Genomic DNA, 27,904 nt, shown 5'->3' with positions numbered 1-27,904 from the left:
GATAGCATCAGGTCCCATAACTCTGATATGCATTTTGATCAAATTATGTCCCGTTTCGAACTTAAAACTCTTTCGATATTTAACATTTTGGGTAATAATTTCCTGCTTCTGTGACAATATTTTGAATAGTCGAGCTTGGCTGTCTTACGGACAGCTCTTGTTAACACTAGAGGTCACAAGTTTGGCCCAATCTTAATGAAACTTGGTCAGAATGTTACCCTTAATAAAATCTTGGACGAGTTCGATATTGGGTCATCTGAGGTCAAAAACTAGGTCACCAGGTCAAATCAAAGGAAAAGCTTGTTAACACTCTAGAGGTCACAATTTTGGCCCAATTTTAATGAAACTTGGTCAGAATGTTACCTCAATAAAATCTTGGATGAATTTGATATTGGGTCATCTGGGGTCAAAAACTAGGTCACCAGGTCAAATCAAAGGAAAAGCTTGTTTACACTGTAGAGGCCACATTTATGACTGTATCTTCATGAAACCTGGTCAGAATGTTAATCTTGATGATCTCAAGGTCCAGTTTAAATGTGGGTCATGTAGGGTCAAAAACTAGGTCACCAGGTCAAATCAAAGGAAAAGCTAGTTAACACTGTAGAGGCCACATGTATGACCTTATCTTAATGAAACTAAGTCAGAATGTTAATCTTGATGATCTATAGTTCATGTTCAAATCTAGGTCAAGTGGATTAAAAAACTAGGTCACTAGGTCAAATCAAAGAAAAAGCTTGTTAACACTCTAGAGGCCACATTTATGACTGTATCTTCATGAAGCTTAGTCAGAATGTTAATCTTGATGATCTTTAGGTCAAGTTCGAATCTGGGTTATGTGGGTCAAAAACTAGGTCACCGGGTCAAATCAAAGGAAAAGCTAGTTAACACTTCAGAGGCCACATTTATGACCATATCTTAATGAAACTTAGTCAGAATGTTAATCTTGATGATCTTTAGGTCAGTAGGTCAGATGAGCGATACAGGGCCTTCATGGCCCTCTTGTTTTTTAATTCTAGATATCTATATCAAATCTAGGTCAGGTTCAAAACTGGGTTAACTGGGGTCAAAAGCTAGGTCGCTTGGTCAAGTCATAGAAAGACTTTGTTAACCCTCTAGAGGCCACATTTTCTGCTTCAGCTTCATGACATTTTGTTAGAATGTTTATCTCTAGAAAATCTAGTCCACTTTGAAACTGGATAATTTAGGTTAAAAAATATGTCACTGGACTTCCTGAATTTTCCCAGGAGCTGGTTTTTGCTATATGGTTGTAAGAAAACTTTGAAAATCTTCATGTCTGAAACTGCTTGTCTGACTTTACAATAATTTTACAGCAACATATTTGGGTGACCCTCTTCCAGATTCTCTCAGGCTGTTATGATTTGTCTAAAATAAGACTGCCAGGGGCTGTCTGGACTAGTTTTCTCTAAATGGCTATGGAAATTTCTGAAAATCTTCTCAGAAATCACTGGCCCCATCTTTTAATAATTTCACAGAAATGTTTCTTGTTTGACCCTATATCAAAATTGTTCAGTCCAGCTTTGAACTCAACTGAGTGATTAAGGATCACCATGACCCTCTTGTTTATACAATACACTGATAAAATATATCAGTTTTGCTTATTGTATGGAAATATCTGAATGAAAGTTTTTACGCAAGTTATATAGTTGCAATATCCACTGTGAAATCATTACTCTTGGTTTTCGTGGTTGAGTCAATCCACGAAATTTAATTCCAACAAACAAGTAAAATTCCCATTCATTTTATGTTCAAAAGTTGAATTCCACAAATTCATATCCCCACGAAATTGCCTTTTTGACTAAAACCACGAAATTTCATGCCCACGAAATTAAATGATTTCACAGTATTTTACACACATACCAGTCACATTTTGTATTTTGGCATATTGATTCATCTTGAGTGCATTTGTGATTTCAGCATTCTGAGTTTGTAATGAGGAATTTCTACCCGGGGCAGGAACTGTCAGGTATGCATGAGGACTATGAGGATGCCACCTGGATACACACATCAAATGTCAGAGGTCCTAAATGTAAAGTGAAGTCACTCTTTACTGCAACCGTTGTTGTGGAAGAGGTAATTAGTCCAGGAATATTTCTGGATGTTTTCTAGGCAAAATATCTCTACTAGTAAATTACTGCTCTTGTGTTCATATGTTATTTTGGGTGTAGACACCAAATAGGTAGAACTAAACCAAAAGGATTGTACAATTTAACATGCACACACACTCCTTGTCATACAGGTGTACATGCAATTTCACACCAGTTGTACCTGTTTAGATGAAATAGTTTTGTGCAGCTTTTCTTTGGGAACATTTGATCACTTCTATCTCAGTGGTTTTTAGGTCTCAAAAATGCTTCATTTGTTCAAGTTGTTGTCCTATTCTTGACTTGTGGATTCCTTTGTGTTTCAGGTGAAGACTCAAAGTGTTGAAGTAAACTGGGTATGTAAGGGGTTTACACGTACTGGAGCAGGGACTGACAAACTAAAGAGTCCACCTAATGTGATAGAAGGTGAAGATCTTAAAAGGTATGGTCATACTTTTTCTAAGGCTTAATTTAATGAATAGCCAGTGAATGGTTCACAGATACATTTACAAGAAGTCTAAGTGGATTCAGTTGTCCAGTTGTAAGACACTGGATTTATATGGAAATGGATTGTGAATTTGATTCTTTACTCAATCAGAATTTTTAGTTGTATTCTTTTATGTATGATACAATGTCCATTGTATCGAGGCATAAGACTTGCACTTTGAAGAGCCAGGGAATCTTCTAGACTAGAATTTGAGGATCTTCTGTATCATATGCACATCAAGAACTCGCTGATCTTTGAAACTAAGTAACTGACGACAATAAATCAACTTGAAGGCAGTATCAAAATAAACATGTGTCTATTCATACTTTAGGGACCTCAGTGGCCTAAATGCTTAAGTTTGTTTACATGGAATAATTTGCCCCTCATCATTGTGGGTTCAGAACCTCCCCTTGCGGTGTACAATTCTTTCAGATGAGGAAGCCATCCAGTTGGCTGATTGAAGGTTGGTGGTTCTATTCCGGTGCCTGCCTGTGCCTAAATTAGTGCACTAAGAGAAACATGGGGTCTTCCTTCACCATCAAAAGTCACTATATGACCTGTATATGATTTTGTTTTTGCAGTATTATTCCCAACAAAAACAAGAATAATTATTCTTGCTTGAGATACTGATATTTCATAATTGACAGTTATATTATTATGTCTCCCACCACACAGTGGTGTGGGAGGCATATTGATTTACTCCAGTCTGTGTGTGTGTGTGTGTCTGTCACAAAGCTTGTCCGCACTCTTAAGTCGAACATTTCTCATCCAATTTTCACCAAACTTGAACAAAATGTGTTCACCCATAAGACCTTAGCCAAGTTTGATAACTAGCCAAATCCACCCAAGCACTTTTGATTTATGGCCCTTGAATTACTGATTGGATCCACTCATCCAGACCATATAATTGGATCCACTCGTCTAAACCATCTAAAGAAACTAGACATTTTACATAGGGGCAGTTGTGGGAGACATGCGCTTTTCTCAAAAGCATCTCTAGTTTATCTTGTTTTTGTAAATCAACTTTTGCTTGGTTATTATTTCAAGAAAATTAGAGCATTGGACTACTTTGATAAACATTTACTACCTTTTACAGGCTTCGAAGATTAGATTGTTTCGAATACTGCCACATGCAAATTGGTGATAAAGGTTATTACACTGTCAAAGACACAGACACATTGCTGCATAAAATATCTCCAAGAAAACATGTTACCCCTGATATAATACAGCTGAAAGCAAATGAAAATGTTCTGGTAATTGGAACAAGTGCTGATGGGATACATGTGAAACGACGAGGTTCGGATAAAAAGTGTGGGCACAGAGAACTGAATGATAAGAAAAAAGAAAGTGCTAACAAAGAAAATTGTGACACAAATAAAGATGAAACTAAAAATATAACTGAAATAGAAGAGAAAGAACCACTAGATGACGATTTTGAAGATTTGGAGGACAATGGAAGTGATTCTGGTTCAGAATCAGACTCTGTAAAATCGGGTCCAGAGAGTCCGGCTCCCAAAAGAAAAAACCGTAGGAGAGCAGGTCTCTTAGGGCATGGTTTTAAGAAAGTTAGAGGCAAAAAAGCAAAGAAGAAAGTTCATCGTATTGAACGAGAGGTGAAACCTGGAGATAGGGTTCCGATTGAGATCTGGTATACCTTCTCTGCATGTAATGTCATGTGGCAGGTGTGTTATGTTTCACATTGAATTTTGTTTTGTTTATTTGTTCTTTTATAATTGTGATAGAATTATTTCATGAGTTTTATGCTTGATAACTGACACATTAAGAACTTCTGTCTTTAAAAAAAAAAAAAGAGAAAATAATACAGATTCATGTAGCAAACTGTATACTGTGAAATGAGTTCATTTTAGAGACATGAAATGTAGATGTTTTTGTCAAAACCACTATTCCATGTGGATAAGAATTCATGGATTCCAAATTTTGAAGATTAGATGTATGGGAATTTTAATTGCATATTGGGATTAAATTTCGTTTATTGGTGCAGCCACAAAATCAACAAAATTTAGTCTCTGACAAATATAAATGATTTACAGTATTTTGGAATTTACCAGCAATTATAGGGATTAAAATATGATATGAAATGGATTTTTGTTAAAGTCTATATGGTTCTTTTTAAAACACTTTATACATATAGGATGGCACTGTGGAAGAAAATGTACCATCCCCTGAATTATTTCCCATACACCACTTGGATGAATTGGAGTTTTTTCCTGGTGATTTCATTTTGGATAGTAAAGGTAGGAAATTACAGTTATTAGTATTAAATAGTAGACGAAATGTGGACAGGGTCGACACTAATTGTGGTCCATTGACCAGGACGATACATTTTTATGTGGATCAGTGAATCCAGAAAGCTGGAGATTCACCAGACCACTGACAAATTGAAGGTTATCATCTAATCCAACAAATTCTGCTCATCTGCATATATTTGATGGGTTAAACAAAAAATTTCCGCCGCTTAGCTCATAGGAAGAGGTGGTACGATTGGGTCGGTTGATCCGGCGGCGTATTTCCGTGACTTTTGATAACATTGGTCTGACATTAGTCTCCACTTAATCTGGGAAGTGCAGTTATGGGAGAACAGTTTGTAGGTACAGATCCGAAACTGGTTAGGTTAACTGCCCGCGTTACTGATGAATATGTAAACGCGTTAAACCCAAAACAAACAACAAACAATATTTTATCAAACATTATCAGAAGACTGCTATTATTGAAAATAGAAAGTAGGTTTTCTGAAAAAAATATCTGGATGAAGGCACTTAGATTTGCCCTTGTCTGTATGTTTGTTCATCTGAATTTGTGTCGGGGATATGTCAAAACATATTTGACCCAGAGTCATTAAACCTCACAGAATTGTCACTGCATGTGAAGTTGTGCACCATCAAAAATATGCATAAAAGGCATACAAGTATGTTTCATAATATATCTCAAAAAGCATCTGACTGATAGACATAAAATATTAGAGGATTTATGTATAGCATGTGAAGTTATGCACCTGGTATTCTGTTTGGGGTTTTACTCAGCTGGACCAGAGTTATGGCCATTGTAAAAATACACATATAGTGCTTAAAAGTTTGTGTTGCATACGTCTTAAACTTTATTTGATCTAGAGTCATGAAACCATGTAAGAATATTATTTAGTGTGTGAATTTGTGCATCTGAATTTTGTTTTGGATTTTACTCTGCAAAACCAGAGTAATGGCCTTTCAATTAGTTAATTTATGCATGAAGGGCATAAAAGTTGGTGTCCCATGTGTCTCAAAAATGATTTTACCTAGAGTATTAAAACATTAGATGATTGTTATATAGCATATGAAGTTGTGCACCTGGTTTTCTTTTTGTGAATCCGCTCAGCCAGATCAGAGTAATGGTCCTTGACTTAATGAAAAATGCAAATAAAGTGTTTGAAAGTTTGTGTTGCATATAAAATTATCTTAAAAATAATTCACCTAGTCATGAAACCATGTAGGAATATGATTCAGCAAGTGACTTTGTGTAACTGAGTTTTGTTTTGGATTTCACTCTGCAAGTCCAGAATCATGGCCCCTGACTTAGTCAGAAATATGCATTAAGGGCATAAAAGTTGTTGCCCCATCATATATCTCAAAAATGATTTGACCTAGAGTCATAAAACATTAGGAAAATATTATGTAGCATGTGAGGTTGTGCACCTAGTGTTCTGTTTGGGATTTCATTCACTTTGCCAGATCAGAGTTATGGTCCTTGACTTAGTGAAATATACACATAAAGTGCTGGAAACTTTGTCTTAAAAAATATTTCACTTTGTCATGAAACCTTGTACCGTAACAGGAAGTGGGGGCACCAGTGTCCTATGGACACACATCTAGTTTTACTTTAAACAAACAATTTTTGTATGTTTTCTACTCTGACAGAACTTGAAGCCATTTCAGCTGTCAAAATTCTGGATAGTTAATAAAAAAAAATGCAATAAAGGTCATGTATCAATGATATTGTTTATACTTATCCACAAATGTTAAGAATATATGTAACTCTAACACAGATAAAGATGTCACAGAATTAAGAGAAATCTTTTTCAGGACTATCCTGTATCAGTTTTTGTATCAGAGATAATCTTTAAATTTGACAGTCTGCTCTGTGTGACAAGCATACATTAAAAACCGGTCTATTTACTGTGTTGGGCTATGAGTTTTATATGTTATCAATTACCGTGATGTATGAACATCTCTCCAAAGTATATGGTTACAGGTAATGCAAGTACAGATTATGGTGTGGTTGTAAGCAGTGATCACAAGGAGCGAACTGTTATGGTAAAATGGGTGAAACCGTATATCTCTGGAAAATCTAATGGAAACAAGTAAGTGATCATATAAGCTCTGATTAAGTATTTCCTCTCTTGGCACTCAACATTAAAAGGATAATTTGAGTACCTGTAAGCCCAGTGTCAGTAGTGTGACTGGATTGGGTATCATATCGGGGTTTCTACAGCACGATATGTCAGTGTGGCATCACTATAATATTTGGCATTGCACTCACTGCTACAAGTAGACACCGTCATTTATGTGACTGAAAAATAGTTGAAAAAGACAACCTGAACACACACACACTTAATTCTAATATGCTTGTTTTTGTTAAAAATCGCTTACGCTAAAATGATGTCACAATAAGGTGCGATGACGTCAATGTCGTGTTTTACTTAAATTAATACACTCAAAATCGGTTAAACCTTTCCAGAATAATTCACTCGGGCCATGCCCTCGTGAAATTTCTGAATGTAGGAATAACCTCTTTTTGTGTATTAATAACGTTAAAACACTGTTTTCCTATACATTATTTCTTAAATGAAGTATGTCAGAAGGTTTGTCTCTTGAAATGTAAATAGTGAACTCATCTCTTTAGAAGATTTGTAGTCTGTTTCATGTAAATGTAACAATGATAGGTTCTTTTTAGCTCACCTGAGCACAAAGTGCTCAAAGGTGAGCTTTTGTGATCGCCCTGTGTCCGTCGTCAACAATTTGACTGTTAGCACTCAAGAGGTCACAATTTTGGCCCAATCTTAATGAAACTTGGTCAGAATGTTACCCTCAATAAAATTTTGGATGAGTTCAATATTGGGTCATCTAGAATCAAAAACTAGGTCACCAGGTCAAATCAAAGGAAAAGCTTGTTAACACTCTAGAGGTCACAATTTTGGCCCAATCTTAATGAAACTTGGTCAGAATGTTACCCTCAATACAATTTTGGACGAGTTCGATATTGGGTCATCTGGGGTCAAAAACTAGGTCACCAGGTCAAATCAAAGGAAAAGCTTGTTAACACTCAAGAGGTCACAACTTTGGCCCAATCTTAATGAAAATTGGTCAGAATGTTACCCTCAATAAAGTCTTTGACGAGATCGATATTGGGTCATCTGGGTTCAAATACTAGGTCACCAGGTCAGATCAAAGGAAAAGCTTGTTAACACTGTAGAGGCCACATTTAAGACTATATCTTCATGAATCTTGGTCAGAATGTTGATCTTGATGGTTTCAAGGTCCAGTTTGAATGTGTCTCATGTAGGATCAAAAACTAGGTCACCAGGTCAAATCAAAGGAAAAGCTAGTTAACACTGTAGAGGCCATATTTATGACCGTATCTTAATGAAACTTGGTCAGAATGTTGATCTTGATGATCTACAGGTCAAGTTTAAATCTGGGTCAGGCTCTAGATGCCACATTTATGACTGTATCTTCATGAAACTTAGAATGTTAATCTTGATGATCTTTAGGTCAGGTTCGAATCTGGTTTATGTGGGTCAAAAACTAGGTCACTGGGTAAAATCAAAGGAAAGGCTAGTTAACATTTTAGAGACCACATTTATGACCATATCTTAATGAAACTTGGTCAGAATGTTAATCTTGATGATCTTTAGGTCAATAGGTCAGGTGAGCGATACAAGGCCTTCATGGCCCTCTTGTTTAAGTCAGTAATCATTGTTGATCTCTCCAAGAATGAAAATTATTGACATACCCTTCTGGAAATCACGTTTTTCAAATAGGTACTTGTCCAAATATTATTACTGTACTAATTTTATATAGCACACTTTACATGACAAACACATTCGTTGTTTGCAATATATTACTTTATCATATACCTATATAAATTCTGTTAAAAAACCGGCGTGTATTTATGTCTCCCACCACACAGTGGTGTGGGAGACATATTGATTTACTCCAGTCTGTCTGTCTGTCTGTGTGTGTGTGTGTCTGTCTGTCACAAAGCTTGTCTGCACTCTAAGTCGAACATTTCTCATCGGATCTTCACCGAACTTGAACAAAATGTGTTTGACCATAAAACCTCGGCCAAGTTCGATAACTAGCCAAATCCGCTTAGGCACTTTTAAATTATGGCCCTTGAATTACTGATTGGATCCATTCGTCTAGACCATCCAGAGAAACAAGTCATTTTTCATTGGGCAGCACTGTCGCAAAGCTTGTCCGCACTCTAAGTCGAACATTTCTCATCGGATCTTCACCAAACTTTAACAAAATGTGTTTGACCATAAGATCTCGGCCAAGTTCGATAACTAACCAAATCCGCTTAGGCACTTTTGAATTATGGCCCTTGAATTACTGATTGGATCCATTCGTCTAGACCATCCAGAGAAACTAGTCATTTTTGTTTGGGCAGTTGTGGGAGACATGCGCTTTTCTCAAAAGCATCTCTAGTTCACAATTAAATATGAATAGGTAGAAAAAAATTCCGTATTGTACATTTTGAATTCCGTATCGTACCTTCGTATTGTATGCTGCCGGACTACTTTCATTAATATGCATAACCTGACACGGTTCTATAAATAGCGCACATAAAAACTTCACTTAGTTCCATTTTAATATCGATAAGCATTGAAGATTACGTTCATTAACAAAACAATTAATAAAAAGGTAGAGGTATATAATAAAAGGGCCATTATAATAGTAGCTAGATCTGGGATTTTGTATTTGGCTCTCATGGATTTTACAAGGTCAGATCACACTCGGCGTCAAGCGCCTCGTGAGATCCAGTCTGGCTGAAATCCACTCGAGCCGAATACAGCATCCCAGATTGAGCTACTGTTATAATAACCCTATTATATTTTGCAGAATAATGTTAAATATTATGAATAACCAAAAAGTATTTAAATTTCAGACCTGAAGAAAAAGAACCAGTAGAGTTGAGTGTATTTGATATTAAAGATCATCCAGATTACAAGTTTCGATGTGGCCATACTGTCATCAGGGTCGGAGGATATGAGGTAGAAAACTTTGTTTATAATAGCCTTAGGAGGATGAGGAAAACTGATTTTAGCTTGACTTTTTGGATAATAGGTAGAGCTATTGTACATGCCCATTTGTCTGTTTATCTGTCGGCATTCCTTAAAATTTTAGAAGATAATTGGAGAAGTCAAAAGTTTTTTCGTCCTTTTAATAACTTACTTTTTGTTCTAATTTTCACTTGTGCAGATAGAATCTGGCATGTGTATTTAACATTGTTCTCATGTTTTCAGGGAGATACAGATTATGAAGCTGTAGGTCAGATATATAGAATAGATCCTGAAGGAACTATACAAGTATGGTGGCCGAATAGGGTCATAACAAAGTGCTATCCTCAAGACTTATATATTATTGGTGAGGAGGTATGTATGATTCATTTATTGCCACATTTATCCAATATCTCATAGTTTGTCTTTCAGTTTAAGTCTGCAGTTGACATCTTTCCTGAACTTTAATTCTAGCTAGATCTAGCTCATTGCTACTGAAAAGTAGAGTACTGTGAAATCATTTAATTTTGTCAGCACGAAATTTTGTGGTTTTGGCCAAAACGGCTGTTTCGTGGGGACGTAAATTCGTGGATTTTCAATTTTTTAGAAGAAAAAATAAATTCATAATTCCACAGGAATAGATCTAGTATGTCATTTTGTTCTTACATATGAAACCTACATGTGTCAAACAGCGCTACCATGGTTACCGAATTTGCAGTCTACGCTGCGGTAGATTAGAGAGTGATCATGTGCCAATTAACGATCACGTTATCTATAATTACACGACCCCTAATTTGCAAAACTTAATGAAACTGTGAAATATTCAAAAAGAAAAGTCGGCGCCAATTAAAAAGTGTCATAACTAGACTTTCATCCGAATGTTGTTTTTTCTTTCAAAATGAATGCACGTTGTCATCTAGTTAAAATTACAAGCTGTTGAACTTATGCATGTGTTATTTCCTGCTGAGAAACGTGTTTGAATTGGGTAATAATGCATCGGACGCAAATCTAGCAATTAATTTATAATATTTAATTATCCCAAAGTAATAGTAGTTTACCACGTGTAAGTAAAAATAAAGGCTAGAGTAAAACATTGCAGGACGGGCCCAAAAAAAATCAAATAACAGCAACAGAATAGTGCGGTTGGCACATGACGCTACCTCAAACTTCTATTTTTAGTATCTAATTTTACGTTAATGAGTATGTAAACAAACCACGGGTAAATGTCTGAATAAAAGTCCATTTGTTCATATCGTCCATATCGTTGATGGAGCCTAGATAAACTACACGACAGCTGCAGGTCAGTACTGCCACATGCACGCAACTACTGATTAGACCGGCGGCTATGGTGTCTTTTTTGGCAACATTGCGCATTGTTGCATTATCGTGGGCACAATTTGTTTGTTGGGACTTAATTTCGTGGTTGATCTGAACCACAAAATCCACGAAAATTAATCCCCCACGAATAATAATGATTTCACAGTATTCCAATTTTAGGAGTTAGTAGAATTGAGGGTGAAAAGAAGATTTGAAAATTTTATGGTAAGCATTACTATTTGAAAATTAGAGTTGAAAGACTGATATCTGAAGATCATTGTAAATGAGTCTGCATAAATGTTTTTTAAAAACAATTTGAATTTAAGTTTGGTATATTTACTTAGGGACAAGTTTCAGGCAAATTATTACCTCTTACATGCTAGAAATTAAGGTCATGCAACATGATCAGCTTTTATTGACCATAAATCCTCTTAGGTTTAGTAATGGACCTTAGACAATTCTTTTCAGTGGCAAAGTTTTGCATTAACACAACCAAATTTTGAAAGCACCTGCCATATTTAAACTTTACTTATTTGTGTCTTGTGCAGTTTCAGAGCGAGTCTGGCAGTGAGTCTGAATGGACTGATGAAGGTGAAGAGGAAGAAGAAGAGGAAGAGGAAGGAAGTGATGTAAGCTGGGAAACAGAGAATGAAGACACAGCAACTGATACAGATACTGATGCAAAGAAAAACAAGTAAGCCATGAGATTATATATAATAAGATATTTCTGTCCTTTCTCTCAGATCCATGTGTGGGAGTTTTCAGTAACTAATAAATTATGTTTGGATTGGAAGAAAGCTTGGTAACTGCCTAGATGACTGCTGTATTTATCTGAAATACATTCAATAAAAAGCTTTCTTCCTCAGTGTTATTATACAGACCTTACACAAGTAACAGAAATAAAGAGAAAAGTAGATCAGATTCCATTGAAAGAAGGAATTGTGGGTACTGTATGATTTGTTTGTTCAGTTATGAAAAGGTTCTTTCTTGCTGTCTTTTATATTGTCATTAATAATTGTAGGTCCAAGCAGTTGTGGACAGTGAGTGATAGCAAAAAGAAAGAGCTAGATGCTCTCCTTGACAGAGCCCAAGCAGCAGTATCTGGTCTGCTCAATATATTCATCAATGTTGCTGGACCGTTCTTCAAAAACTCGCGCCAAGTCTTCCATGACATTCTTGCCATATTCAAACGTTGTAAAGAGGTGGAGAAGATCTTGAAGTCTTCATTCCTGGATGATGATGAAATTGCAGACTTAATTTCGGATATAAAATATGAGTTAAGAAAAGAAAAAACTGCAAAGCTTGCTAGACATATTGCTCAGGTGTATAAATATAGAAATACAACAGTGGAAAATGAGAACCAACCAGGAATGGAGTCAGAAAGAACGGAAAATGAACCTGAAGGTGTTAAAGAGCTTGGTAAAAAAGAGGAAGAATCTAGTCAAGAAAATGGAGCAGTAGGTGGGAAAGCTGATTCTAATGAAGAAAGTGACACTTGTCAGAGGTTAAAGAAGGTTCTTATTGAGTATGGCTCAAATATTGACGATCCAATTATGCAGATTATTTTCGATACCTCATTACATGCTACTATTACAGAAAGTGCTCAGAAAAACTTGAAAAGTGCTGCTACAGAACAAACGAAGGAAAAATCTTCAGATTCCAGTTGTGAAGTTGGTGCAAAAGGAGATAGTGCTAATGAAAATGTTGAAGCTCTTGTAAATAATTTATCTGCAAGTGATATTATACAAACTGTGATTGACTCTGTCTGTGATAACAGTGATCAGGAGCTGCATGCTGCATTCCAGGCTGTGAAACAGAAAGTGCAGCTTGCTTGTGATGGGAAGGGCAAGGTGGAGGAATCATCTCAAGTAAAAGAGCAGACTGGTGACGAGGAAGGTGCCCAGTCTCTAGTTATGACTGGTTCTCAGACTGAAGCCCAGTCTACAGATAAGACCGGGTCTCAAGATGCAGGTGACAAGTCAGAGGACACAGTCTTACCTCCTAGTCATAGAACTTTGTGTATACGAGTGTGTAAAGCACTCAATGTTCGACTACTTCATGTAAAACAAGAAGTGAACAAAAAATGGTTGGCATATAAGTTTGGAATTTATGAAGATGTCAGTGACCTTGAACTTTTTGAGAAAATGGAGTCTAAAGTAATAGAATCAGTAGAGAGCGGCAGAGGACCATTACAGTTAGACAATGTGGCAAGCAGTGATTCCCAACAGTCTGCTACTACAAGAACTGAATGTATACAAGAACTTGAGAGTCTCGAGGAAAGGAGACCAACACTAGAAAATGATATTTCTGATAGTCATGTAGAAAAAAAAGAAGGAGATGCAGAAAATGATATTTCTGATAGCAATGTAGAAACAAAAGAATCAGATGAAAATCTTACAAATGGGGTCATAGAGGACACAAATGGAGTCAAGGAGAAGAAGGGTAAATTTCTTATTTCTAACAATGATCAATAGTTTCAAGTTGGGTATGAGAGGAAAAACATTTGGATCTGCAATGATTAGAGCAACTCCTTTTCTGTTACCGGGGGTAATAGGAAATTCTCTCAAACGTTTAAAAAAATATATATATTGAGTTGCTTTATGGATAAACTTCATAACAAATAACTTTTCTTCAAAGTATGCCTATAAGGTACCAAAACAGTGATTCTCCAGGAGTAAGGCCTCTGACAGGTATTTGAAATAATGACATCTACATGGGTTTTTTCCTGTTACAAGTTCAGGGTTCCTGTCAGGTTATCATCGCATGTGGTATTTGACATTTCTTCAGCCTTTGGGTTGCATATTCAACGTCTCTTACTATTCCTAACGTACTTTAATTGCCAAAGTGACTTGTCATAAAAGGAAGCTAATAAACACGCCAGTTAGCCCGATAGTATATCAGAACACTGCCACATGACACTCAATCTTTGATACTAACACAATGTCAGTTAAGCAGTAAACCAATAACTGGCTTTGATGCAGTAAGCGTGACTTATTTTATTGGTTGGATTATTTAGCTCCACCTTTACACTCAGTGAAATACTGACTGAAGTAATTATGTACATGAGGATTAAAAAAAAAAGATCATGTGAGGTATTTGAAGATGAGTTTCAACTTTTTGGCCTATGGAAGAAAAGAAATTCATGTATTTTACAGACTGAATCAAAAATGACAATGCCAGGTTTAAATACAAAAATCACATCATTTGAAAATTTTTATAAATAGTAGATTGATTTTATCAAATTCCAACGAAAAATTTGAAGATAATCTCAGTCAGTGACAGAATGATGTGATTTACGTATGGAAATGTATTTTTGTGTTTAAATAAAAGCACAAAATGTATTAACTATGTGTCTAATCTTGCAACAGAAGCTTTTTTTTTTTTTCTTTTTTTTTTTTCTTTGAAAGATGTTTGGAGAATGAATATGCACATGCACACTTCTTCACCCTTAGAACTGGTGAATATAACAAGACTTGAAAGCTTTTAATAGGCTTAATTGTTTCATTGATTTCCTTCTTAACTTTGATTTATAAAATCATCTCATTTGAAATACAACTCTATGTCACATGCATGTAGAATATTTAAAACATTTTATCAAAGCTTTTTAAGATGTTTGCATATTATTTTACTCCAGTATGCATTTTAAAATGCTTCAGAATGCATGCACCAAATGCATCCTTAAAACAAAACAACTGCATGTGGTCTCCCAAACCCCCTCCAACAGTATGGGAACTTACACCCACACCCCTCTTGGTAGTGTCTCAGAATTTTTCTTTCAACATGCCTTCCAAATTTTCTGGCTAGATCACTGCAGTTTTCAGTTTTGTTATTTCTCAATTTAAAGGGAAAGCCAACATAGTTTCATTGTTAATTATATCTGAAAGGTCATTAAGGCAGTGAAAGAATTTTGAAGATTGGCTAAGAAATAAGTGTTCTGAACATTTCAATAGTTTATAAATCAAAATGGCATATGTTCTGTTTCCATGGCAACATAAAACAAAATGGCAGATTTGATTTATTTTTAGATATTTGATCTAAATTTATGTCTGTAAAATAATTTTTTCTACTTTGTTCCAACTAGAAAGGAAGAGATTGCAACATAAAATAAGAAGCTGTAGACACTAATATGTTTTAAAGGTATTTGAAAGATGAATAATTATGACATTATGAACACACTAAAATGGCTGGCTCCGTGGTTAGCCATTTTCTTGAATTTCAAAATGCTGTACATTTTAATGGATGGTTGGAAGATAGATAGCTTTTAAATAAAATCAGGTTAATTTTTTAGGTATTCCTTCCCTTTAACATCTTGTATGAATTTTGTATAAAATAAAAATATACCAAATTTTCACTCTCACTATGAACAAGTAGATTATTTTTAATCTGATACTAGAAGTTTGTTTTATATAGAGTCTTAAAAAATCTTTCTCTCCTGAAGTTTGAACAGATGAATTTTTGTGATTTCAGGATTTGAGGTTTGTAGTGAAACACCGTTTAGTCACCGCTTCAAATATCAAGAACAGAAGCCTTCCAACCAGAAGTCTTTCACTACTGCTGTCAGGAAAGAGGTATGTATGTGCGAATATGTTTTCTTAACAGTTAAATGATAATTTTTATTATATTATATAATTTTTATGATGTGTGGAAGCTTAAGCTATATGTCTGATACAGTCAGTACACTACAGGCAGATGAATTTTAAAGTCAAATGGTTGATCTTTTTGGGTACATCTTCAGAATACATGTGAATTATATTTCTGTTATCCTTAACTTTGTTTGTACCTTATGTGTATGTATTGCATATTGTTGTTGTCCTGGTGATATTGGATTGAATTAGGTACAGTGATGCTCATGTCATTACACAATATGATATACACAGGTGAACATCAGATACAATTTGTTACACAAACATAACTTCATTAAATTTAAACTAGTATTTAGAACAGAATCATTAGAGATGGTCAGGGAAGTAACTACAGTCATTTGTTAGGAGTAGTTGAAGAAGTGTACCATAATCATAATTTTTTATATTTAAAAAATATGTATAACAGTATAAGATATTTATGAATTTCAGTGGATGTTGCTACGTACAAGCCTTCCAGATGGAATATTTGTTAAAGTGTTTGAAGACAGGATGGTAAGTTTAACCTACAAGGCTAAGGTTACGTGTCTTGACTTGTGGCTGTAATTGGTCCTTTATTTCTTAAGTCGGTATCATAAGTTGGAACATAATGGTGTTTTTGAAGTTAGACCAGAATAAATTGAGGTGTGGGGGAGGGGAGAAAAAAGGAAAAGTTTCATTTTGCAGGGTGAGGATTGTTTGAATGCATAATGCATCCATTTAAGCTCCAAATTTGCTGCATGACATTAGAACTTGGTGTCAGAAACCAACAAAAACTTGGAGAGAAAAAAATACCATGTATTTGAAACATTAAGCAAATATTGGAAAACTGACCTCATATATTTGATTTCATGTAGGACTTGCTGTCAGTGATGATAAAGGGACCAGTAAATACTCCATACGAGGATGGTCTGTTTTTCTTTGATGTCCAGCTACCAGCCAACTTCCCTAATTCACCACCTGTGTTCCACTATCATTCCTATTGTAATGAACGTCTCAACCCAAACCTGTACGAGGATGGTAAAGTTTGTGTCAGCCTGCTCGGTACTTGGACAGGAAAGGTTTGTTTTTATTTATCTGGCCCTTACATTATAAAATTGAGTTTGGAGATAAGTCTCAGAATGCTGTTGTTCCATAGTTCAATTTGATAAAAATTATAAAATGTTTGAGTTAGGACTCTGTTCTTAATTTGATGACCTGGGACTCTGAATTGTTATCTAATTTAGTGCAAATCATTAAAAACAAAATGGACACTGTGATCAAGTGGTAACACTGTCTTACTAAGAAACCAAGGATCATGAATTTATGCTCGGGGCTCCTCCAACTAAAATTACTAACATTCAGATAAGAGTCCTGTGTATGGATGCTTTACACCTTGCACACTAAAGAACCAGGGAAGCTTCTAGCATTGGACCGTCTTTGTATCATGCATTATCCTACAACTAAAAGTTACAGTCATATAAGTTTCATTATGTCTGCTCATTCTACCTACTAAGCTTGCTGTGATGTGTACCTAACATGTACGTAAGTTCCTACAAATCTGCAGAAAGAGACTACCTGCTTGTTTTTATTTCAGGGTAATGAATTATGGACAACTAAATCAAGTGTGCTGCAAGTGCTGGTTTCAATTCAAGGTAAATATTGAGTTTGTATCTCCTAGTAATTACAGGTTACTTGGCTCTGGTTACGGTCCACAATCACCATCAAATAATGCATGATCACAGTTGCTGTCCATCATCTCAAAGAATGTTTCAGGATTATTTGGAATACACATAATTTGTTTGTAATAAGAACTGTTAGTACAATTGACAGTAAATTACTGTTGCAGCAATAGAAGTGTTTGTGATGACTTAGTTGAATTAAACAGGTTCAGCACTTCCAGGATCAAACTAGAGTTTGTTTGTTCCTGGTCTTGTGATATGTGAAAGGTGTTACAGGTGGGGAACCAAGTATCTGTAACAATGGAGTTCATTTGATGATTTTAAACAGTCACTGTGGTCAGACAGTAGAAGTAGGCCCTGTTTGAAGATGTGTACTTTGCTTATGGTCTATTATAACCAGTCCTACACAACAAAAACATTTTATTACCATGGAAGAAATATTCCAGGTTAAAAACTTTAGTATTCATCTGTATGAGTAAATAATCACTCCCCTAAAAGATTTACATTCATGAAAACTCTCTTGTTTTTCAACAGGGTTGATACTGGTGCCTGAACCATATTTTAATGAAGCAGGGTATGAAAAACAGAGGGGTTCACAGCACGGTCAGGAAAATAGTCGCATGTATAATGAAATGGCTATTCTTAAACTTGTACAGGTAAAGTTCTTCACTCCAAATTATAAAACTTGTAATAAATAAACATTTAAATATCACTATGGCTTTGACAGGTGGACTATATCTTTTATCCTCCCTTTATTATGTAATACTTTCACATTGCATGAATTGGCTGTCTTAACACATTTTATACATCAGATTGTTTGCTGAGGTCATCTGTATTATTGTCAGAAATATCTATATTTTCCACGTTATTATTTCATTCTATCCATAGTCCTAATATTTGAAAATATTTTGTTATATCAAGTTGTCAACTGTTTTAAATTTTAAACATTGATGATAGCCAGTCAACAGTTCTGTTGTAATATTTCAGTCTATGACAAAGATGGCCGTCACTCCACCAGAAATATTTTCGGAGGAAACAAAAGCACATCTACGCAATCATGCCAATAGGTTGGTAGAAATAGCTTTTTGCACTACCTAAAGTGTTTGCGGCTCAGCCCAGATTTCACAGGTTTAAAATCTGCTGCGATCATCTCACAATTTCTTGCTTGTAACCAGAACTTGTTTAGGAGACAGAAATAAAATTAAATATGAAATGTATAAAAATCTAGGTTAAGTTCAAATTTGTTAGCATAATCTGTAAACTGAAAAAAAAAATACACCAGAATATATTTCAAGTGAGTAATGTTTCGAATGAATGAAAAGTCCATGTAATATATGCTGTTTGCTTTTGCTTTATTTCCTAGAATGATTGAGAGGGTTGAGAAATGGGTTGAATATTCCAACCAAAGTAGACTGGGCACATCTTCTGTCAGTAAAGAAAGCCATCTTATATGTAATGGACACCAGGAAGATCTTGAACTTTCAGCATCTCAGGAATCCAAACCAGCCAAGACAGGGGAGGTCATTCATCAGGAATCAGCTATGACAGGGGAGGCCACTCATCAGGAACCACTTAAAAAGGTGGAGATATCAGGTGAAAAAGAAGAAGAAAAAAGAGGGACATCTATACACAATGGCCTCGCAGAAATTCCTCTTTTGCCAGCATCTAAAGGCTTTTGTCTTGCAGTCAAGAAAAATCTTGAATGTTTTAAAGAAGTTCTCTCAGAACATGTATTTAATTTGGCAGCTTAACATTCTAGCATTGTCATTAAAATAAAGGCATGAAAGTGGCAGTTTGATATAGAGTGCAACCTGTGTAGAGTTCACACCAGCAGGAGAACTGAAATGTGTTTCTTGTACAGAGGTTGTTGCACTGCAAAGATTAATTTAATAAGAGGTACTATTAGTGGGAAAGAAAATGTTTTGCCTACCTAGTGGGAAAAAAAACTGATTATCTGGGTTTGAGATCACTTTTTGTATTCCCTAGGTAAAAGATAGGGTACAAATGAGTATATTGAAGCCGTATTATGACATCATAGTGTTTAAGTGATTTTTAATTTACAATATCTTTGAAAATATTGCAATAATATCATTGTCAAGAAAAATGATTTAACATGTCTGCCTGAGTAAGTAAGGTGTTTTCCCTTTGGGATAGCAAAGATAAAATTTCAATTCCTCACTGTTCTTTGGGCTTGGGAAAACCCGGTCTTACGAGTATATACACTTGTATCTGAACAGTGAGTGGGCTGTATTAGAAAACAGTGACACCTTTTTGTGAAAAAAAATGACCACTGATTATGCAGTTGGTTGAGCATATTCAAAGTAATTATGAGATGACCATGTTAAATTAAAAATGCCATCTTTTGTGAATTTGTCAAACACAGAAAGTTAGACTTGATACATATACAGTGTCAGCTCTATTGCAAAAACACAGTAACAACTTCACTTGGAAGAGTGAGGATATTTTCTTAAGAGAGGTTCAGCTACTATGTAATTGGTCTTGTCAGAAAAGAAAATAAGGTCATTGTATTTGTAGAAATTTAATTTAAATGTGTTTTAAAAAGCACACAATCATTTGTAAATGGCAGATATTTTTTGTCAAGGGGAGTTTTTACTGTATGCAAAGTAGTTTTAAAAGTTTGAAACATCATAACATATTTTAAAAAATACTGGTAGTAGTGATAAATGCTGTGAAATTATTATTGTTTATGAGGGACAAATTTTCATTGTTGAGTCAGTCCACAAAATTTAATCACAAGAAAGAAGAAAACTTCCAGTTCATTTCTGGTTCAAAAGTTGAAATCAGCAAATTCATATCCCCACACAATGGCTATTTTGAGTAAACTCACAGAATTTCTTGCCCACAAAATTAAATGATTTTATAGTAAATCTATATGCATGTCTGAATATTGAAACTTACAGGTGAGTAAATGCTAAAACTGTTGAAATTCAGTTCATATTGTATAATAATCATGACATGAATTTTACATGGAAAATTCACACAAAAAAAGTATTCTTGTAATATCAAAGAAGACTTTAGAAAGGTTTTCTAAGATAAATCGTGCAAAAATTGCTTTGGTTTATATCTGTGCTTCCCCATTTTTGTGTGCTTTTCTTTATTGATTGATGCACATAATTATAGTGATATCTATGTTTATTTATCATTAAATGCTTGTTATCTATTGTGCTAAATTTGTAAACCCCACTGTGAGAAAGTGAATTATGTACTTCTGCTATGTTTTTCTGAGAAGTTAAAAATTCATAGAACATAAATTATGCCGTAAAATCAGAAATATATGACGCAATTTTTTGGCTATCATTGTGTCTGCCATTTCCTCAGAAATATAAAAGTTCATTTGAATAGTTATCCTAAAACTTTGAAGAATTGAACAGAAAATCTTGTAAACAATGACAAATTTATGTAGCACACATTTTTATGACATTTAGGTACAGTTTACTCTTACCTCAAATACAAGTATTGTAGTGGAGTTTAGATTCAAATTCATGAAGAATGAAATACCTGATGTGAAGGTAGTTCTGCATATTTGATAAGCTGGAAGTACATGTAATGATGTGAAGTCATTTATCCTGGTAACATAGAATAGAGCATGGACTCTGTATACGGAAATGAAAATGAGTTTTATGAAATTTTGGCAACCTTTGAGTAAATTTATAAAAATGGCATCTTTCTAAAGATAAAATATGATACTCAAACGATTTCAAATAAAGTTTTAAGAATCATTATGTGAAGTGCGGATCTCTTCAATCATGGGATGATATCTCAAAAAAGAAGTACATGGACATGTACATTGTATTTCACCATATTACAGACCATATGTTTGTTTACAACTTTCAGAAGTTTCATAAAAATCTACATTGTAGAAAAATTTCTATTGGTTAAAAAATTATGAAAACTTGTGTGAGGTCCAAAATTTTCAGAGCAAAAAATCAGACACACAACCCTATCTTTTTTATTTGCTGAATTTTCTTAGTATATTCTGAAAATTAAAAACAAACAGGGTTTATCAGTGATTAAATTCTGCATTGTAGAAAAAAATTTGGTCCCCAACCTTGCAGAACTGCCATAATCGGGAATTATTAGAAAACATTTTACAAGGCATTAGATATTTTTGGTGTTGATATGTTTTCACATATTTTAAACCATTAGAATGTGTTCAATATTGAGAATTGGCAGAATTTTGACTCCACAAAAATACCTAATTTACGGTACTGTACCAGAGGAATAATGTTGAACTGTGCTCCAAGATGTTTGGAACGTATGCATGCTACTTCAAATAAATTGGGTGTAGAGAAAAATTGGATGATTAATGAATGTCCAGTTTACAGATTAGAAGTATTCAATCCTTTGGCACCAGTTTTAACATTTTAAAGTTCAGAGCACTGTTCACAGTCGCCAAAAGAATGAATGTGCAAATGTGCTGTGGTTGATTCTTCATATGAACTTTTTTCTCTTTAGTGTTATATTTGTATTTGTCATTGTGAGAATAATTGACATGTGCTACATACCCAGTAGATATTTATAGTGCTATAATGTGTACTTTCAGTAGATCTTGGATGTAAAGGTTTAGTATCTGTGATGTTATAAACTGTAGTGCAGATTTTGACCTGCAGTGATATGTTTGTTTTCTTCATTAGTATGTGGAGTCAGGTTTTCCTAGTAAAGGGCATTTTCAGGTCTAGAGCTTGCTTTTGCAAGACATTTTGAATACTTTAACCCTTAGCCTGCTGGCGGCAAGTGATTCTGCCTTTGCGACCAGTGCAGACCAAGATCAGCCTGCACATCTGTGCAGTCTGATCATGGTCTGCACTGTTCGCTATTCAGTCAGTAATTTTTCAGTGAACACCCCTTTGAATAATAAGTGGTATGGCCCAAATTGAATGATGGACCGGTCCATTTTAGATATTTAGCAGGGTAAGGGTTAAAACTAGAGTTAGTGCTAACTTAAACACAGTTAAACTTGCCTTAGCCTTTGAGATAATGCAGCCACTTGCTTTAAGGATGTACGAGCGAATTTTTTCTAACGTTAAGAATTTTTTCATACCCTGTGAGCTTGAAGAACATTAGTTTCTAAGACAAACAAGAGCAGAACAAACATAGGTCACGGAACTTGTTTTAATTTTATAGGGTTTTTTCTACACCCACTGTTTACGCATTTCTGAAATTTTGTAAAATTGAAAAAATGTTGGTACTTTATAAAACATATAATATCCTACTTAATCTTATAGGGATTTCAAGTCTTCAGGTTAATATGAATATATGGCGATGTCTGTATTATATAAGCATAAATGTCACTAACAAATCTCTTTAATTTTTACATGTTGACATAATTACCCACCCACTTTATTTTCAATGGAAAAAACGTATTTAGATCTACAAAAAAAATTCTGACTTTAAGATTTTCAAAATATTTTGCAGCATTAATGACACACAAAAAAAATGCTTCAAAATGGAAAGAAAAAAAGTTGGGGTCACCGTGCATCTAAGAGATTTATTAAGAAAAACCTGTAAAAAAGTGGTGAATTTTGATATTTTTTGTTCTTTTTGTTTTAATTTATATTTTCTAGATAATATAAAGTGCTATCTTGAAAACTTTTATTTTATTTATAGCTTAACATTACATGTATCAGTCAGAAAAATATCAAAACCAAACCTGATCTACTTTAATAGATATTTGAAATTACCTGCCCCTACCCCATTGTAAATCTTACGTCAATTTTAGGCAAATGCCAGCCAAAAATAAGGGTGAAAATTTTTTTTTCGCAAAAAGCATAATATATTTGGTTAAATGGTACATTATTAGCCATATTTTAATTATTTAGCATTAATTTTTGACAAAACTTTCGTTAGAAAGCAATATCGAAGAAACATTTTTCAAAATGGTGGATATCCTGAAAAAAACGCTCATACATCCTTAAGCAGGTAATCAGCTAACTTCCCACATTGGCATTTTGTTCTAGTTTCAGCCAGGCTTAAGTGACCACTTTTGGCACTGCCTGGGCTAGCTGCTTACTATTGTTTGGCCTGTCTAGTATAAACTCAGATTCAAAGAATGTATATATGATGTCCAATTCAGGTCTGCTTTGTTTCATAAAAGAAAAAAAATCAAGAAGACAGGGAACTTGTTTGTATTGAAAATTGCTGTCCAAACAGGTTTAGCTACTTCGTTCTGGTTAGAACTTGGGACAGATGTTGTAAAATGCAGTAAAATGTACTTATTAGTCCACTGTACAGTAGTTGAATGTCATATCAGAGTAGGCAGTTTATATGACAGGTAAACTGTTTACCTTTTTTTACATTGCAAAATCTAAATTTAGATCAGTTTATTGCCAAATTTATACCAGGTATTTTTTTACAAAGTTTTAAACATCATATTTAAGTAGGTTTTTTTGTAGTGTTTGTTCATATGCAAGAGGCATTATATTTTCGCCTAGTGTCATCAAGATAGTTTTAGATCTGAGCATAATAGTATTTATGCTGCAATGCAAACTGATTTTTAAAGGAGAAAAGTCCGATTTCTACTGGTGTAGCAAGAATATATTCCATAAAACAACTTCCATTAACTAAATTAAATGGTACAAATTGACCATAGCTCTGTTTCTTGAAAATAATCTGGTTACTTCCCTTTGATTATGCTGCTTTCTCCTTGATTCGAGCCTCTTAAATCTTTTAGAGGTGTGCAAATTTTTGTAAACCTGTTCAATTAAATAATTTTTGTTTTTTGTTACAAAAATATTTGCATTTAACAATGGCAATAAGAATTACAATGTTATCATCTTTTATATGTATTTTTTTTGCACGAGACTGAAGAAGGTGAAACTCTACATCATTTTAAAATTTTCTCATCAATTCGAGCCCTCTGTTTGGAAGGTCATAAAATGTTTATTTTTGCATATTCTATTTCCATAAAGCAAATTTCTATCAAGATTGACTTCTTGTTCACTCGTTACAACAGTCGAAATATGCTCAGGATGCTTTTAATTTAAAATTTTGGCTCACAGTATTACCCACTATGTAATTTCCTTTTGAAATAAGCAGTTTTAGATGCAAAAATTAAAATAGGTATTTAATCAATTTTTCAGTGGTTTCATGACTAATATTTTCCAAGGCATTTTAAAATGTAAATGACACAAGTTTCTGATGGAAGAACATGCTACATGAGCATGAATTTTACTATAACACAAGGGCTCGAATCGATGAGAAAGCTCGAATCGACGAGAAACAGGCATAATAATGGATCAGGAAGATCATAATGCTGTTTGATCCAAGGTTTTTTTGTTTATTAATTCTCTTACCTAATACCATTGATGTTATATATTGTTAAGAAGACAGTAGGAACTTTTTAAATTTTCAAAATATTTTGCTCACTTCTGAATTTTATTGTCAAAAGGATGTTTTCCATTGAAATCTGAAACCATTCTTTTTAATATCAATTTTGACTGTGAATCAGTTGAATATTAAACTTATAGGATACCATCTTAAAAAATAACTTCCACCCTTGGAGACCTTTAGAATGATATCTTGTTTTATAGTATAAATCTGGATCTTGCAGAATAATGCCACAATACACAAAAAAACAAACTATTTAAGGTTTTTGTTCAATATTGTGGGAACATTTTGTAAAAAGTGAAATATTTAAAATAAATCATATAGATACCAGTATACCTCAGAAATATTTATTTGTATATTGTTGGGCTCTTGTTACTGTTTAAATTGTTGAGAAAGCGTATTTCGTAACCACTTTCATCATAAATATTTTGGCTTTTTTAGCTCACCTGTCACATAGTGACAAGGTGAGCTTTTGTGATCACGCAGCGTCCGTCGTCCGTCCGTAAACTTTTGCTTGTGACCACTCTAGAGGTCACATTTTTTGTGGGATCTTTATGAAAATTGGTCAGAATGTTTATCTTGATGATGTCTAGGTCAAGTTCGAAACTGGGTTACGTGCCATCAAAAACTAGGTCAGTAGGTCTAAAAATAGAAAAACCTTGTGACCTCTCTAGAGGCTTTATATTTTACAAGATCTTCATGAATATTGGTCAGAATGTTCACCTTGATGATATCTAGGTCAAGTTTGAAACTGGGTCATGTGCCTTCAAAAACTAGGTCAGTAGGTCTAAAAATAGAAAAACCATGTGACCTCTCTAGAGGCTTTATATTTTACAAGATCTTCATGAAAATTGGTCAGAATGTTCACTTTGATGATATCTAGGTCAAGTTTGAAACTGGGTCACGTGCCATCAAAAACTAGGTCAGTAGGTCAAATAATAGAAAAACCTTGTGACCTCTTTAAAGGCCATATTTTTCATGGGATCTGTATGAAAGTTGGTCTGAATGTTCATCTTGATGATATCTAGGTCAAGTTCGAAACTGGGTCACGTGTCGTCAAAAACTAGGTCAGTAGGTCAAATAATAGAAAAACCTTGTGACCTCTCTAAAGGCCATATTTTTCACGGGATCTGTATGAAAGTTGGTCTAAATGTTCATCTTTATGATATCTAGGTCAAGTTGGAAACTGGGTCACGTGCGGTCAAAAACTAGGTCAGTAGGTCTAAAAATAGAAAAACCTTGTGACCACACTAGAGACCATATATTTCATGAGATCTTCATGAAAATTGGTGAGAATGTTCAACTTGATGATATCTAGGTCAAGTTCGAAAGTGGGTCACGTGCCATCAAAAACTAGATCAGTAGGTCAAATAATAGAAAAACCTTGTGACCTCTCTAGAGGCCATATTTTTCATGGGATCTGTATGAAAGTTGGTCTGAATGTTCATCTTGATGATATCTAGGTCAAGTTCGAAAGTGGGTCACGTGCCGACGAAAACTAGGTCAGTAGGTCAAATAATAGAAAAACCTTGTGGCCTCTCTAAAGGCCATATTTTTCATGGGATCTGTATGAAAATTGGTCTGAATGTTCATCTTGATGATATCTAGGTCAGGTTCGAAACAGGGTCATGTGCGGTCAAAAACTATGTCAGTAGGTCTAAAAATAGAAAAACCTTGTGACCTCTCTAGAGGCCATACTTTTGAATGGATCTCCATAAAAATTGGTCAGAATGTTCACCTTGATGATATCTAGGTCAGGTTTGAAACTGGGTCATGTGCCTTTAAAAACTAGGTCAGTAGGTCAAATAATAAAAAAACGTTGCGACATCTCTAGAGGCCATACTTTTCATGGGATCTGTATGAAAGTTGGTCTGAATGTTCATCTTGATGATATCTAGGTCAAGTTTGACACTGGGTCAACTGCGGTCAAAAACTAGGTCAGTAGGTCTAAAATTATAGAAAAACCTTGTGACCTCTCTAAAGGCCATATTTTTCAATGGATCTTCATGAAAATTGATCTGAATGTTCACCTTGATGATATCTAGGTCATTTTCGAAACTGGGTCACGTGCGTTCAAAAACTAGGCCGGTAGGTATAAAAATAGAAAAACCTTGTGACCTCTCTAGAGGCCATATTTTTCATGAGATCTTCATGAAAATTAGTGAGAATGTTCACCTTTATAATATCTAGATAAAGTTCAAAGCAGGATCACATATCTTCGAAAACTAGGTCAATAGGTCAAATGATAGAAAAACCTTGTGACCTCTCTAGAGACCATATTTTTTCAATGGATCTTCATGAAAATTAATCAGAATTTTCATCTTGATAATATCTAGGTCAAGTTCAAAACTGGGTCACATGAGCTCAAAAACTAGGTCACTATGTCAAATAATAGAAAAAACGACGTTATACTCAAAACTGGGTCATGTGGGAAGAGGTGAGCGATTCAGGACCATCATGGTCCTCTTGTCTTGTGTAAATCACAATAAAGGAGTTCACTGAACTATTTGTTTAAAATTTCAAGCAGGTTGCAAAATGTTTTTTGTTTCTTTGATAAAGTTTTGACCTCATGAAACTAGTCGGGTGTTGCCAAGTCATTAAAACTCAGAATATTTCTCAGAATATTTATTTCATGTTTGATCTTAACATTGAGAAATCTATTTTCTAACTTTATTGGCCTAACAATGTATTTAAGGGTAAATTATACGTTTTACAAACACACATACAATCTCTTTAATGTGCCATTTCCAGGCTTAGTGCATTTTTTGTTTGTTCTACAGTAACTAGGACCCAAGATTATAAAACTAGTTTTTTTGGGACTAGACACAAAGTAGTAGGATCTGATTGGCTGAGCATAACTTTGTAACACTGTGTCATAACCTTGGAACTAGATCTTTTAGACTTAAATTATTATATAGACAGTTTTTGCCACTTGTTCTATAGATCCACACCCGAAATATTTTGACTTTACAGAGGTAAAGCTTTGAAACTTTCTAGTTGTTAGCTAAGCACCCTTAGAATGCATTTCGTTAATTTATTTTGTTCAATAATTACTTTGTTTCAACTGTTGCAAAATAAAAACAGAAAGATCTCAC

At 34.6% G+C, this 27,904-nt stretch overlaps 1 protein-coding gene across 1 annotated transcript in view; it reads left to right on the top strand.

Moving 5' to 3' along the window:
• LOC123562371 ((E3-independent) E2 ubiquitin-conjugating enzyme UBE2O-like) overlaps positions 1-27,903 on the top strand; it is a 70,006-nt gene extending 42,103 nt beyond the window's left edge. Inside the window, exons 5-20 of the mRNA XM_053537215.1 lie at positions 1,936-2,091; positions 2,429-2,544; positions 3,686-4,271; positions 4,742-4,844; positions 6,835-6,943; positions 9,754-9,859; positions 10,112-10,240; positions 11,731-11,876; positions 12,204-13,624; positions 15,650-15,750; positions 16,255-16,317; positions 16,659-16,862; positions 17,378-17,435; positions 17,997-18,118; positions 18,450-18,529; positions 18,826-27,903. Coding sequence (XP_053393190.1) covers positions 1,936-2,091; positions 2,429-2,544; positions 3,686-4,271; positions 4,742-4,844; positions 6,835-6,943; positions 9,754-9,859; positions 10,112-10,240; positions 11,731-11,876; positions 12,204-13,624; positions 15,650-15,750; positions 16,255-16,317; positions 16,659-16,862; positions 17,378-17,435; positions 17,997-18,118; positions 18,450-18,529; positions 18,826-19,213 — 3,888 coding nt within the window. The 3' untranslated portion in view covers positions 19,214-27,903. The remainder of the gene's footprint in view (positions 1-1,935; positions 2,092-2,428; positions 2,545-3,685; positions 4,272-4,741; positions 4,845-6,834; positions 6,944-9,753; positions 9,860-10,111; positions 10,241-11,730; positions 11,877-12,203; positions 13,625-15,649; positions 15,751-16,254; positions 16,318-16,658; positions 16,863-17,377; positions 17,436-17,996; positions 18,119-18,449; positions 18,530-18,825) is intronic.
• The last annotated feature ends 1 nt before the right edge of the window (position 27,904 follows it).

Source organism: Mercenaria mercenaria, chromosome 2 (assembly GCF_021730395.1).
Source record: "Mercenaria mercenaria strain notata chromosome 2, MADL_Memer_1, whole genome shotgun sequence".
Lineage (NCBI taxonomy): Eukaryota > Metazoa > Mollusca > Bivalvia > Venerida > Veneridae > Mercenaria > Mercenaria mercenaria.
The sequence above is the reverse complement of the archived record's forward strand: the minus strand, read 5'-3'. Positions and strand labels throughout refer to the sequence as shown.